A 14,097-nucleotide genomic window follows, 5' to 3' on the forward strand; every position below is an offset into this window, starting at 1 on the left:
ACAACGATGACGTCACTACAATTTGCCCTCTTAGGGTATTTTATTTAGTCATTGCTTCTTGGCTTCTCCAAATAATAAAAATAATTTGTAAAATACATAAAACATTATTTGGTAATGTAAGCCTCTCTGCAATAATAATTTCGGTGGTGTTTCTCTGTCTATGGGTCTATGTGTAACTCGGGTTCAATGTTCTCTAGAACAGGAATTTGTGTTTAGTTTAAAAATTGGAATTGATTGTGGGAACGATTCTGATACGCGATAAAGTATTTAGCACCAACATTATTTTATTTTACTTAATTAGTAAATTAAAATTTACACGAATGAAATGTGTATTTCTTTTGTTTAAATTTTTGACAGATGTCGTAATTTTGTTAATTCTAAAGGTCTGATCGTCTTTTGAAAGGCAACGATCCTGAAGCAAATTTTTTTATACATACTTTCAGTTTCACAAATCCTACAATAATTATAATATTCTGTGGTGTTCACGGATCTGCGCTAGTAGTGAATAATATCCGAAACCATTTGAGATTCCAATCATCCGAACGCTTACAAGTTGCCCGAAGGCTTTCTTTCCCCATTTGCGTTAATTTGGGACACGCAATACAACATCCTAACGCGAGATGTTGAGCATTCTGTGTTCATCCCTTGCGGATGAGACATGTGAGACGTGTGAGACGTGTGATGCCAAGTAATGTAAACAGTGAGAGAGTGGAGTCAGGAGTCAGTAAGAGTGTCACATAAGGTTGTCTGACGGAAGTTTCCTCGCTTGTTTCAGGGGGCGGACTGGCGTTGGCACTAGGGGCGCAGCAGACGCCGGTGAGGGACGTCGGGACGCTACCCGCATCCAACGGTAAGTTTATCAAACGTTATCACACTTTATAATTACCAATACCATATATCTATGAAAATGTTAAATGTTACCAATAATATATATCTATGAAAATAATAATAGTAAATACGTTTTTTAGATTTTGCAGTACTAACTACACTATATAGATGTACCAGTGGTGGTCCGTGACTTTTCAGTGAGCTAGAATGGAAAGATTGAAAAAATATAACATTATTATTTTTTGAAACATCAATAATGCCGTATTTTTATCTTACTTCTCTAGCTCACAGAAAAGTCACGGACCGCCAGAGATAGTATCTTCTTCTTCTTCTTCTTCCTAGCACTATCCCAACTCATTGCCTAGGTAGGCTGTTGGGGTCGGCTCTTCTCGTTCTCAGGTTATAGCTTCTTCGGTTCTGAGTGTCGCTTTCATCTAGGCCGTTTCTTTGTAGGATTTTGGAGCATTGGGTCATCCAGGAGTTCTTTGGTCTACCTCTGGATGACTGTCTTTGAAGCTCTATAGACATTGCCTGCTTCACTGTGTGGTCTGGTGGTCTCCGTCTTATGTGCCCATACCATCTTAACTGTCGTTCCTCTAGCTTACTGTTTATGTCAGTGACACCCAGGCTACCACGAATGCGTGAGCTTTTAATTTTATCTTTTAATGATACTCCTGCCGTCCATCTAAGCATTCGCATTTCTGCTGATTCGAGTTGCCTAGAGTAGGAGTTGTACATAGTCCAGCATTCGGAGCCATACATTATCGCGGGTCTAACAATAGTCTGGTATGTCTTCCCTTTAAGTTGCCAGAGATAGTATACTTACCGGTATTGTTTTATAGTAATTTTGGGTACACAAAATTGATTATTTTTTACTACGGATACACGGGACTACGTTAATTGACAAATTTTATGTTAAAAAGAGACTTTGCACAAGACAGTTAGATAACGATGAGAAAGTATGTCAGAAATCGAAAATTGAAAATAATGCACTAGTTATTCCTTAAAATTAAAATTTATTGGTTGTTCACTAGGTGGCCATTGTTATTGATGTGTAAGTTTTATTACTCTTATTTAACCAAACTATGAACCTAAGAAACTAAAATGTGTTTTTAGTTTGAATTCAATTTTAAAAAAATCAATCCGTAAAAAATGATAAAAAATTATTTTATAATATATCAATAAATAATATTTTGAAATAAACAAAAAAAAAATTGACTGAGGATTGAACCTTCCTACCAAGGAAATAGAATGGAGAACTTTACCAACCGAACCATTGGATAAGACATTTATTGCGTATATTAACAGTGTTTATATATTTTTAAAGTTTTTATTAATATTTATTGCTTTAAGTATATAAAAAAATACTAAATTATATAGAATTTTATTATAGCTATGATTCAATCGATTTTCCTCGTGATACGGACAAAATATTGAGTATACTCAGTTCATTAGAGCTTATTCGATTTCTTCCTTTTCACGCAGCTATGAGAAAGCCACTATATAAACAACAAAAAACGAAATTCCTTTGAATTCAAATGTGTCATTTTATAATTTTCCTTACTTACGCAATGTACACGCGTAGTGACTCCATAATCTGTAATTAATTTATCCGCCTTTATGCATGTTGTTAACATTACGAATTTTCCAACGTTAATTTATTGATGTTGATGATAAGCCTAGATAATAATAACAATGTCCAATAAGTTCAGACCAGTCCATTTGTCAATTGACCTTCTTACTTAAATACCGGCACATAATATTAAATATGTATATTTATTTCTTTAAATTAGTTTTCTAGGCTCGCCAAAACGCTCCGAATCTGTGATGTATCGAGTGTGACATCTTGGCGAATGAATTTTGTCATTTGATTGATACACTTGTTACTGGATTTTGTATGCCAAAGTCGAGATTTTTTTATGTGAATACTGAACAAGGGTCCCAATTGCATGAAACCGTCTGGAACCAGTGAGACTATGGCATCCCCAATTGGGGTATGTTGTGAGGCTGTAGGTATTGGGGAGGGGAAGAGATGGGAAGATCAAGATGGGGAAATACCTGGCTATCACATAACACTTTATCGACATTTCAAAGCTCTGTGATGATAAGAGCTGAAAATGGTTGCGTTGTCACAAATCTCATGCGAATAGTATAGCTTGTTTGATCTAAATATTATCTAAATAACAATGGAAAGAGTGAGATAGATTATAATAAATTGTTATTATTAATTACGAAAATATGAACTTTTCTGACTAGCGCGAGTAGGTACTTACATAGAGATCAATAGATAAGTAATTATTCCAATCCTTTTATAAATTCTTGTCACTCGATTGCATATTATGGCCATATCCCACTTCCTGTTGTTTCCTTATTTTCAATGTGGTTTTCATACATCTGATGAAATGAATGGATATTTTATAATAATGTAACTACACCAAAAGGCGTAGAATGCCACATGTGTGCCTTTGCCCTCGTAAAAAATGGATTAATGTAATATTATTAAATTTATTTATGAATAACCGTTGACTTCGCAGACGTTGAATGGTTGTGAATAACGTTCCTCTGCGGTGTAAATAATGATACAGGAGGCATTTGATTTTTCTTTATCTCTCACCACTTCCTCGTTACTTCAAATGAAAAATAAATAAAAAAGTTCTTGTTCGTAATGATAACAAATGCTGTTATAAACGTATCAATATACAATACACTCATCGTATTGGAAATTTTAATTTATCAGTGTGATCACTTAATAAATACAAAAGATGGGGCAGTTCAGCTATGTACAAGTTTTACTGTTCATATTTAAATATTAATTAGAAAAAATAAATAATATACATATTGAAGCTATTGTTTCCATAATGTACATGGTTTCCGGAAACTAGTTGTACAAACGGGAAACTGATAAATCTATAATTATTTATTGTATGCGCAAATAATATACAGCATTAAAATATTTTTTAACTATCGATCAACCGATAAATACGATAAAAAATTACGTCTGTTCCAGATGGAAGGAAGTAGCCTTGTAATAACAAAATAACTTGCGATTGACAATGCTGACAATAGTTGCGCTGACCTACCGATTCCAGACAAATAAAGCTATTCAAATTTCATGACGTCGGAGCTCACAGTTGGAGTTTATTCTTCTCCTGCACAATTTACACAATCTATACATGCTTTATAGTAAACACGGAATAAATTAATTAAATACCGATTATTGGATTATTGTACCCATTCTAATTCTCTGGAAGAAGTATCAGTTATAGGTACATCAAACAAATTTAAGACAAATTCTCTGGAAGAGAATCATTTATATATCAAACAAAGTTAAGATAAATTCTCTGGAAGAGTATCATTTATACATCAGACTTCTCTGGAAGAGTATTGAATATACAAAACAAAGAAATCTAAGACTCTGGTGGTCGAAAGAACCATAATAATTTCCCATTTCCGTACGTTAGTAGTCAAGGTTTATGCAAATGGAGGAATGCCGATATTGTCCTATTTAACATTATTGAGTTTGTAAATTTGATTTTAACATTGAATGAAGAAAGGAATTACCCAAATAAATAATTCACGATGGCTACGAAATTTTATGGAATTAATTAAAATTGTTTTTTTTTTAAATTTCGCACTTTGTCCTTAGATACGTACTTGATTTTGGAAGTTTGCTGGTTCGATTCCCACCGCAGCGCAAGTACCTATATAAGCGAGGATTTCGTGTATCTCCTGTATATGCTATGAAACTTTAATGTAGGTATATTATTTATTAAACTGTTACCTATGGTGCGTTACATATATTTAATTACGTAAAGAGTGAAGAGTAATTAATACTCATTTATAAATTCTCAATTTGTTATTTAAGTAGTGTTTTCACGTTCATTAAGGCGACACAAGACTCTAATAACGGGGGTTGTAAACATGTAAACAGTTTGAAAATTTTATAAAAGGTTTTTCAACCATAAAATTAGCCGTAAGCACCAGATTTTATTTTTCTAGACGATTAATTAATAACTTTCTAAGGGATCCCTCTAGAAACATTTGAGATTTTAGTAATAAGTTCATCTAAAATAAATCAAATAAACCCCACGGAAAGACCGATTTTCAAGGCCTGCTAGAGCAAAGTCGACCGTAGGTCCGTCCAATACGCCGAGCCGCCCGCCGAATAATGTTTTTACAAGACTTAATCACTTACGTCGTTAAGATTTCCACTTTATTTTAGAGATTTTACATTCTAACATCACGTTCATCAATCAAATACATTGTACATATCGCTCTGTATTAGTGATCGACAAACCGGTGGATGCCATCTGTTAGCCATACATTGATGATAGTTTGACTATTCTTTGCACAGCGCCCTTGAGGAGATTTTGCACGAAAACGGCGCTATACAAATCATCCAAATATTATTATTTTATAGGGCAAATTAACCGCAGGTCTATACAGCAGGGCCGCGTGTCGCATGTGTCGCATGTTTTTGTGCGTGGCTGCTTCACTTAAGACTGGCTATATTTTAAAGTCTCATCTCCTCTTAAATATTTAACATACGCTAGAGCAGACCCGTGAAAAGTCACGGTATAGTCTGAATTCGCGGCGAATCAGTTCCAATTTTGAAAATTATGACTAAAATAACTTTTTGTTGGAAATATTAAATTATAGGTATGTAGGCTCATGATTATCGATTTGTCAATTAACGATTAAAATCAGTTTCAATTTTGAAAATGACAGGCAAATCCGAGTTCTAGAGTTCATACCACCAGAGTTACAGACAGACACACAACCAAAATTAATATTTTGTTGATAATATTATAGTATACCTATGTATGTTATAATAATTATTGTACATTTGAAAAGTATTTTTAAAAATTATCTTCTTAAATAAAGATCTAGCTCTAACTGAAAGAGAACATATAGGTATAGGTACCTACATATCATTTTGTTTTATAAAACCGTGCATTACACTGCTGTAAATATTAATAATTTGTTACAGATAACCTATCTTTTCAATGCGCCGCGCGCGCCGTGATGTCGACTTTTCCCAGCCGATGTTATTCAACTAGGGTTGCCATCCGTCCGGGTTTCCCCGGATTTGTCCTAGTTTAGAAGGCGTCCGGGGAGCGTCCGGGCGGGGTTTCATTTGTAGTCCGGGTTTAAAATTTTAAAGTCTTGGGCCGCCCGCCGCACACGGACTGTGGATATTTTATGTTTTAAAAAATTAATAATGTAACTTACATTCCAGTAAGTCTAAACTTGAAAAAATTGTCAGTTTTGTTGCTTAAGATTTAAGAAGACTGAATTTAGTTCATATTATATTAAGAGGTATTTTGTTGTGTAAATGGCTGCTGATACAAATTTAAAGATAATAATTATTATTCAGTTTAAAGAGTTACCTCAAAAATTGTAAGACTGAATACTAAAATGGTCCCAGTATTTTTAAAATTTTTGTAAACTTTTAATTGAATTTTGTTAAGTTTAATACTTTAATAAGGTTTAGTTTTCATAACAGAGTATATTAATAATTTATGTTTTATTTTAAGGCTAGCTTTAGACTTGTAAGTTTTTTCGTAAATTTACGACTTCTAGCCAATGGGCATATTGGATTTTCAAAATGCAATATGCCCATTGGCTAGAAGTCGTAAATTTACGAAAAAGCTTACAAGTCTAAAGCTAGCCTAAGAATGAAAAAAATTCTAACTGATTATGAAAACAATGTGTAACAAACTGTAATAAGATTTTGTTTTGTTGGGTACATTTAAAATGATGATAAAAGATGACACAATTTAATTTTAAGGTCTGAAAATAAATAAAAAGTTGATATATGACATTTTAAATTGTTTTTATTACACTGACTGTGTTTAAAAAAACCTGTTGACATGTCCGGGTTATGGGCTCTAAAATCCGGGGTTTTCACGCCTCTTGTCCTGGTTGCCAAATTTTAGAGATGGCAACCCTATATTCAACCAGTTACTTAAATTTAGTGCAATAAACCAGCGTTTTATTACATTTTTATTTACTTCCATCGTGGTACCGATTTATTATCTTTTTTTATATCACCGAGGTATGAGTGTATGTATGTAACTCACACGAGGCGGATATGTGGGCATTCTCGCCAAAGTTTGTCCATTTTTTTATTCTTTTTTATGCTTTCCATTCCGTTACCTGTTTTAACGTTTTATTTCTAACTTTCCACCAATATCACATTTTTAGAATTCCGATTGTTTTTTCAGTTGAGAAATTATGGGACTAATTACCATATGTATTTATGTCCAGGATAGATAGGGTTATAATGTGGATTGTTCAGTGAACATTTTTAATTTCTATAATAATGTCATATTTATCATTAAAGAAAAAGATAATACCAATAAATCTAAACGAAACATGAAACAGAACAAGAACAAGAACAAGAAAGATCTCATATTTCAAATATTATCTTCAATAACAATATTATCTTCAAATATTTTTTTTCACGTTGGTTGATGTGTTGTCCCGGTAAGACAGATCCTGGGATCGATTCCCAGTTAGGAACATAGTTTGGTTTAGATATTTTAGTATTGTATTATTCAATGAGTTACAAAATATTGTTTTTAACAAATAAAGAAAACTGTGCAATAGCAAGCCCTTAAAAAGGGCGTGAAAATTAAATAAACGTGGTCACTGGATGGAACTGACAGATTCTATATCATAAATGTTGAACGTGATTTTTTTCAATGTTGATCGAAATTTACATAAAAACTGAATATTATATAAATATTTTGCTATTTAAGAATACACCAAATCAATCTTACACACCTAAAATTAAGTACTTACGAATTAAGACTTTTGTTTAATTTAATGTAGAAATGGGACATTGTAAAAAGACACAAACTACCCTTTGATCTAAAAAATTGATTAAAAATATATAAAGGTTCGACAGTTGTATTCAACTGACTAAATAAATTAAACTAATAAATTTTCATATTAAAAATATATAATTTTCCAATATTCCATTATAAGTAACGATGAAAAATCCAATCAAAATCGTGGGACAACAAAAACGCAATGTACAAAATTTGGCGAAAATGCCCATCTAGCATAACAACAAGTATTCAATTTTCATAACACGTGGGTACAAGGTTTTAACCAAATAATTAAAAGTGACGAGGCAAACGAGGTAATGACCAATTATAAATGTGTACCTGCGGTTATATATTGCATAAGTGCTATAAATACAAACCGGTAAATTCCTGAGTTAAGTTTTCACCGATGGCGCCTTGTCTCCTTTCAATTGTTATTCACGACTTAAGAAATTAAGAACAGAAAGAATTTGTCATAAATGAACGTTTTTCACGAGAGCCTATTTTTCTAAATTAAAATAGGAAAAATTTGTAAATTCCACAGCGAAGCCAAATTCATGAAATGCAACAAAGACTAAATTGTTTACACAAATAACAATGACTTTTCTGAAACACCTGTATTGGGACAAAGCTCATATTGATCAAGTTTGGAGTATGCACTGTAATCTACAAGCAAGCCTTTAACATAATCCAAATATCAATTTTGATTTCATCGACTCATTTTCTTTCGTATGACTAAACGATAGTTCGTAGTCGATTAAAATCGATTGCTGTCTATTAAACAGTATGACGGTTTCTGATGTGCTGTTACTGTGGTTATTTACCGAGAAAAAATAATATTTCAACTATGTACTATCAAAATGTTTCGTTAAATCCCATCACTATTATTCAATGAAATTAAATAAAAAAAATATATTATGCGTGTGATTCACTATCTATGATGAAAAATAATTCTAAATTATGTTGGCGGAACAGCATCGGTTCTTACAATTTCTAAAGAATATTATCATCATATTAAATGGCGCGTAATCTTTTACATTAATTAGTGTAACTAGATCTACGTTGCGAATGTCCTTGCAGTGGCCATATACGCCATTACGCGGGATTCGATAAAATATTATCTTTTACAAGATATTCTCCTCATTAGCTAACTATCAATTAAAAAGCCAAGCGTAGCTGTTAAACACTCATATTTACACATTAACATTTATTTTATCATCACATTAACTACTGCTTATTTAGGATAGGATTTCACATGAGTTTTCAGTACTAATAATAATAGTGGTGCTTACAAACTACCTACCGTATTTACCCATGCTAACTGAAGCCACCGCTTCTAAAGGATCGGCCTTTTAAAAGTCATAGGTCGAAACCTTCCCACGTGTTTTCTTAAAAACGTATGGAGACGGCCATGTTATAATATAGGGGTATTTAAACAAAGTTATTATAGTAAATTAATATGGTATACTATACAACAGGGATGGCCAACAGGTCGACCGCGGTCTACCGGTCGACCGCGAAGCTGATTTAGGTAGCCCGCGAGATTAAAATCAAGTGAATACGAAAATATGACAAAATAACATTATTTTGAGATGTATTCTATACTATACTATACTGAATAAGGTACCTACTCACACGCTTCGGTCGCATCGCAACAACGCAATGGCAGTATCGTTGCGTGCATGTGCGTGAGTCAAGCAACTAAATGCGGCTCGCCTCGCTACGCGCGTTTCCATTAAAAGATTCCATGCCTAAGTAAGGTAGCTTTATATTTGACGTCGTTCGTTTTTCGGTTCTACCTATCTTTCCAAATCAACATTTTCAACGATGAATGCTATACAAACCAAACATCGTTCCCGCATAACAGATGCCCACTTAACTTCGTGTTTGCGAATCGCAGTTACTTCGTATACTCCCCAATATGATAAGCTTGTAGAGAATATGCAGTGTCAAACATCCACCCTAAAACGTAAAGCTGAATGAATTTTTTTTATATGTTATATTGCATTAATAAATTCTTACAAATTTATCACAAAAAAAAATTATTTTGTCACTTTTAAACTCTACCTTGCAGTCGACCGCGAGAAATATTTTTTAACGCATGTAGACCGAACAGGTCAAAAGTTTGGCCACCCCTGCTATACAACAATAAAAAAATGGGTATATCTGAGAAAAGCTTTGATTGTTTCCAATAATGATTCAATACTGTTGTCATGACTATTTCGACCCAATCATATACAAGGTGTTAAGAGACCTGCTTGACTTACTTTAACCAGTGATTCCTGACATTATTTTTAGTAAAAAATGTTAATGAAATTTTGGAAACTGATTTTTGATGCTTTTTTTTTTTTTAAAACCCTAAAAAACTTCCACGTGTCGTCACTTGTCACTTAGCCCAGTAACCGACCAATCCCTCACCCCGATCCTAAATGCCCAATACCTACTGTTTCTTTATGTTTTAATTTGAACAAAAGAAACACCAAAAATGCGCAAGGTAATTATAAACCCGTGCATGATTGAAGGATGAGCCCCTTGAATTGATCACGAGTTTAGAAAGAGAATTAGCGTAGCAAACCCGTGCGTATTTCAAGGCAGTACTGTATTCTATTGAACCAAAACCTCCTAGATTCCAAGGCTGGGACACTCATTCAAAGCAGCCTCCTAACTTGAATGAGATTTAAAAAAAAATGTTTAATTTTTTTTTTCAATTTATTCTTATTTTATAAAACATCTTAAAATGTTTCAGTTAATTTAAAAAATAAATAAAAATACATTTTTGGAGGTTCCCATACAAGTTAGTAGGCTGATTTGATTCAGTGTCCCGGCCTTATGATCTAGGAGGTTTTGATTGAACGTGAAAAAGCAAATCCCCTCCCCCCTGGGGATCCGCGGCTGTCTCCCAAGGGCGCCGCGTTATATTTTAATTGTATTGCAATTACATAGTTGAATCCTCTCATTTTCATTTAGTTTAACACCTAACTGTTATTGACATTAAAGTTTTGGACTATACCAAAATATTAAAGTTTTGCATCTTCACTATTATATTATAGATATGTAATAAATTTATTATTACACCTCGCCTGTGTGCCTCGTTTTTTCTTTCTCTTACCATTATTATTACATTATAATATTTTATAATGTTATACATTTAATTTTAATCTGTAATAGCGCTACTGTCAAACATAAACGCGAGAATGGATTTATATTTTCCCTTTCTTAATCCGTCCCATAAATCCGTTACCTTTAAATCGGCCTTATATTAATTCCTGATCTCCACATTATTAACACTGCATCGATCTGATTTCTACACCGTTCAAACTCAAACTACTGCCAGTTTCATGTCTCATTGTCATCATAAATCAAAGTTGGTATCAGCACTCCATTGTGGACCGCTAGCTTCTCTTCGTTGACCATGTTTTATTAGCGCCTTTTTTCCTTCGATATAAATACGATGATATTGAATATAGGTAGTTATGTGGGTTATACTCGGTGCCCTGCGATAAAAGTATCGCGCTGATACGTTATCTTTCAGTCGCCTGATTTATTTACGTCACCCGTGTTTATACTGTTTATTGTTATAGTGTAGGTACACAAGTCCACCACTAAACAAAACTGACTAAGCAAGCAGCGCGATGGTATTTACTTAGGTTGTGAGTACACATTCAGTCTATTGTACAGGTGCATAGAAGATAGCCAATGCAATAGTGTACGTAGAAATAAGTACTTACACGTAAATATTTTTATATATAGATAAAAAAAAACTTTTTTTGTTTTTTTTTTTTGTTGACAATATCTATACAGTTATTAGTCGGGCTAGTTTTGTAATGCCATGTTTACATCCGCGAGTCGAACTGCCGAACTGAACCTCAACTTATGGGAAAGGAACGAAGCAACCACATATGAAGCGAAACGCTGCTTGTAGTTGCTTCGTTTTTTTTCCGTAATTCGTGGCTCCGTTCGCTTTTCGGTTCGCAAATGTGTACTTACCCTAAGGTGCTCTCCAACCTGGCATATTGTAGGGTAGACTGTAATGTGTAATGCTTAAATAAGTTCATTTTATAAATCTTCGTTGTCAGCTACAGAGTGGTTATAAAGTAAGTAGAAATCACCCAGCCTGGCTGCACATTAATATTAAAATCCATGTCAAACTATATTTGCGCTGAGACCTGCGCCAGGAATTGAACCAGTAACCGTCTTTAACCGTGTTTAAATTATTATTTACCACCAATATATAATTTCAATATATTGAACGTTTTACCTATCTAACTGAGGTATCATTATCTTCAACAGGCGACCTGATAAATCATCACAATGATAATTCATCACATCTTTAAAAAGTCATGGAAAATGACGAAATAAAAACTTTATTAACTGGGTTAAGTAGGTTAGGTTAGGTTAGAAAAATAAATTTTTTCGTCGTTTCTAATGATTTTATATCACTTTTTAAAAGTGTGTTGAATTGTCACTGTGTTGAATTATCATGGAACCCTTCAACAGATAGCATAAATTCAAGATCAATACATCTGTTTGTACGACCGACTAAAAACCCTCGAGCGGTGTGTTCTGTGCATTATGTTTTTTTTCTGTGTGGTGTTTCTAGGCAATTTTATTCAGCATACAACGTCATTTCCATCGTGAGCTATGTAGCTTTGAAATTGAACGGGAAGTCGTATTGATTTTTTTAAGATTAGTGAAATATGATTCACTTGTTTACATATGAAAAGTGATGAAACAAAAACTAGGTTAAATAGGTTACGTAAGTAACCTAGTTTTTGTTTTTTTTTTAACTTTTAATGACTCTATATCACTTTTAAAGGTGTGTTTAATTGTCATTTTGATGAAATATTATGGAACCGTTTATCTTTTATCCTACACTTGGGCAGTTTGTATTGATTCCAACAATACTATCTGTCGTTCAAGAATTTGAATAATGGTAAAGGTCGTATTTTCAGTGACCCGCGCGTCCGATGGGTGTATATGGAATAGTGTTATGCAAAATTGCCTTTTTGTTGGTATCCGTGGCGATACGAATAATTTACACAATTTAAGAAAGTTGATATTGTTATCGTTTTTAAGCGATTATTCGTAAAATGTTGAATACCTATGCATTATTTATGTATAATATAAAAGACCCATTGCCGTATTTAGGATCTATAGACCCCTCGTCGGAATTCATTATAAATTTGTATGATGTGCTCAAATAATGAATTGAGGCGTTGGGGTGTCTAGAAAATTTCCACAGATTCACAGATAACAAAATGTGAAAAGTCAAAAAGTTTAATACATCATCTATACCTATTATCGGGATAGTCTGATAGATAATTCTAGACAAAAAAGTTCTAATTTTGAAATTGGCTATAAACAATTTTCTGTTAAAAATATTAAAGTTAGGTACCTACCTAATTTATCGCTTGACTGCATTCTTCAAATAATGAGTTCCAATTTTGAAAATGACACGTAAATTCAAATCAATTTTGAACTCATTGAACCACAGGAATAATTACAAGCAAGAATAACTAACACATGTTATGTGATTATGTTTCGAAATTATAAAACTATGTGTGAAGGATGTCAAAAATTATAACTAAAAATTCAATCAAACGTGTGTGTATTTTTATGTACATTCGATATGGCGCCATAATAATAATTAAACAATGTGAAATAACTAATTTATTTATTTGTTCAATAGTTGCAAAATTACTTTGTGGGGTCATTTTAATTATATGATAATGAAATAACACCACTTTTAACTAATAATATTATACATGTTTCAAAGCTGTGAAACATGTCATTATATATATACTAGCTGACGTGCACCCTATCAAAGTCCGTTACATAATTTAGAAGAACTAAGCGCAAACAGACAGACGCGGATAGTGATTTTGTTTTATACTATTTAGAGATGTAGTTATTTTATAATTTAATGTTGTGAATAATTTATTAGCTTGGTTGATTAAATTTTTACGCGGGACGTTCGTTTCGCCTTTCTTGTTTTGTAATGTAATGTCTATGATAATGTATTATTTGTCATTCTGAAAGCCTCCGTAGCATAATGTTCTTGTATTGGACATTGGAAGGACACGTGTTTTTCCGCAGCGTATTGTTTTTCATTATATGGGTGCTGCATATCTGATAGTGTTGTGTTTTATTATTGTTAGATATACTATTTTGAAATATGACATCGATTTTGTCTTCTGTGTTTGTGGATTTGTGATTCTACAGCAGAAAAGATAATTTATTCCCAATCGTCACGTGGTCTATAAAGGGAGCTTTGTCAATTTCTAAAGTTTTATAAAGATTCCAGACTTTGTGTACATTATCAAATTCTGTTAATAACCCCGAAAACATAATAAAAGGCTCTAGACCATGTGACGTGCGGCCAAAATACGGCGGTGCGTGGCGTCGTCCCCTTCTTGCTTTTCCGTGGGGGGTTTAG

At 33.2% G+C, this 14,097-nt stretch overlaps 1 protein-coding gene across 2 annotated transcripts in view; it reads left to right on the plus strand.

Moving 5' to 3' along the window:
* Positions 1-14,097, plus strand: part of shn (zinc finger protein schnurri) — a 62,246-nt gene that overhangs the window by 31,145 nt on the left and 17,004 nt on the right. For both annotated transcript variants that reach the window (XM_089648120.1, XM_089648113.1), the window contains exon 2: positions 776-850. In XM_089648120.1, coding sequence (XP_089504246.1) covers positions 776-850 — 75 coding nt within the window. The remainder of the gene's footprint in view (positions 1-775; positions 851-14,097) is intronic.

This window comes from Hesperophylax consimilis, chromosome 3, assembly GCF_061612785.1.
Source record: "Hesperophylax consimilis isolate HC1 chromosome 3, BYU_Hcon_1.0, whole genome shotgun sequence".
NCBI classification, from domain to species: Eukaryota; Metazoa; Arthropoda; class Insecta; order Trichoptera; family Limnephilidae; genus Hesperophylax; species Hesperophylax consimilis.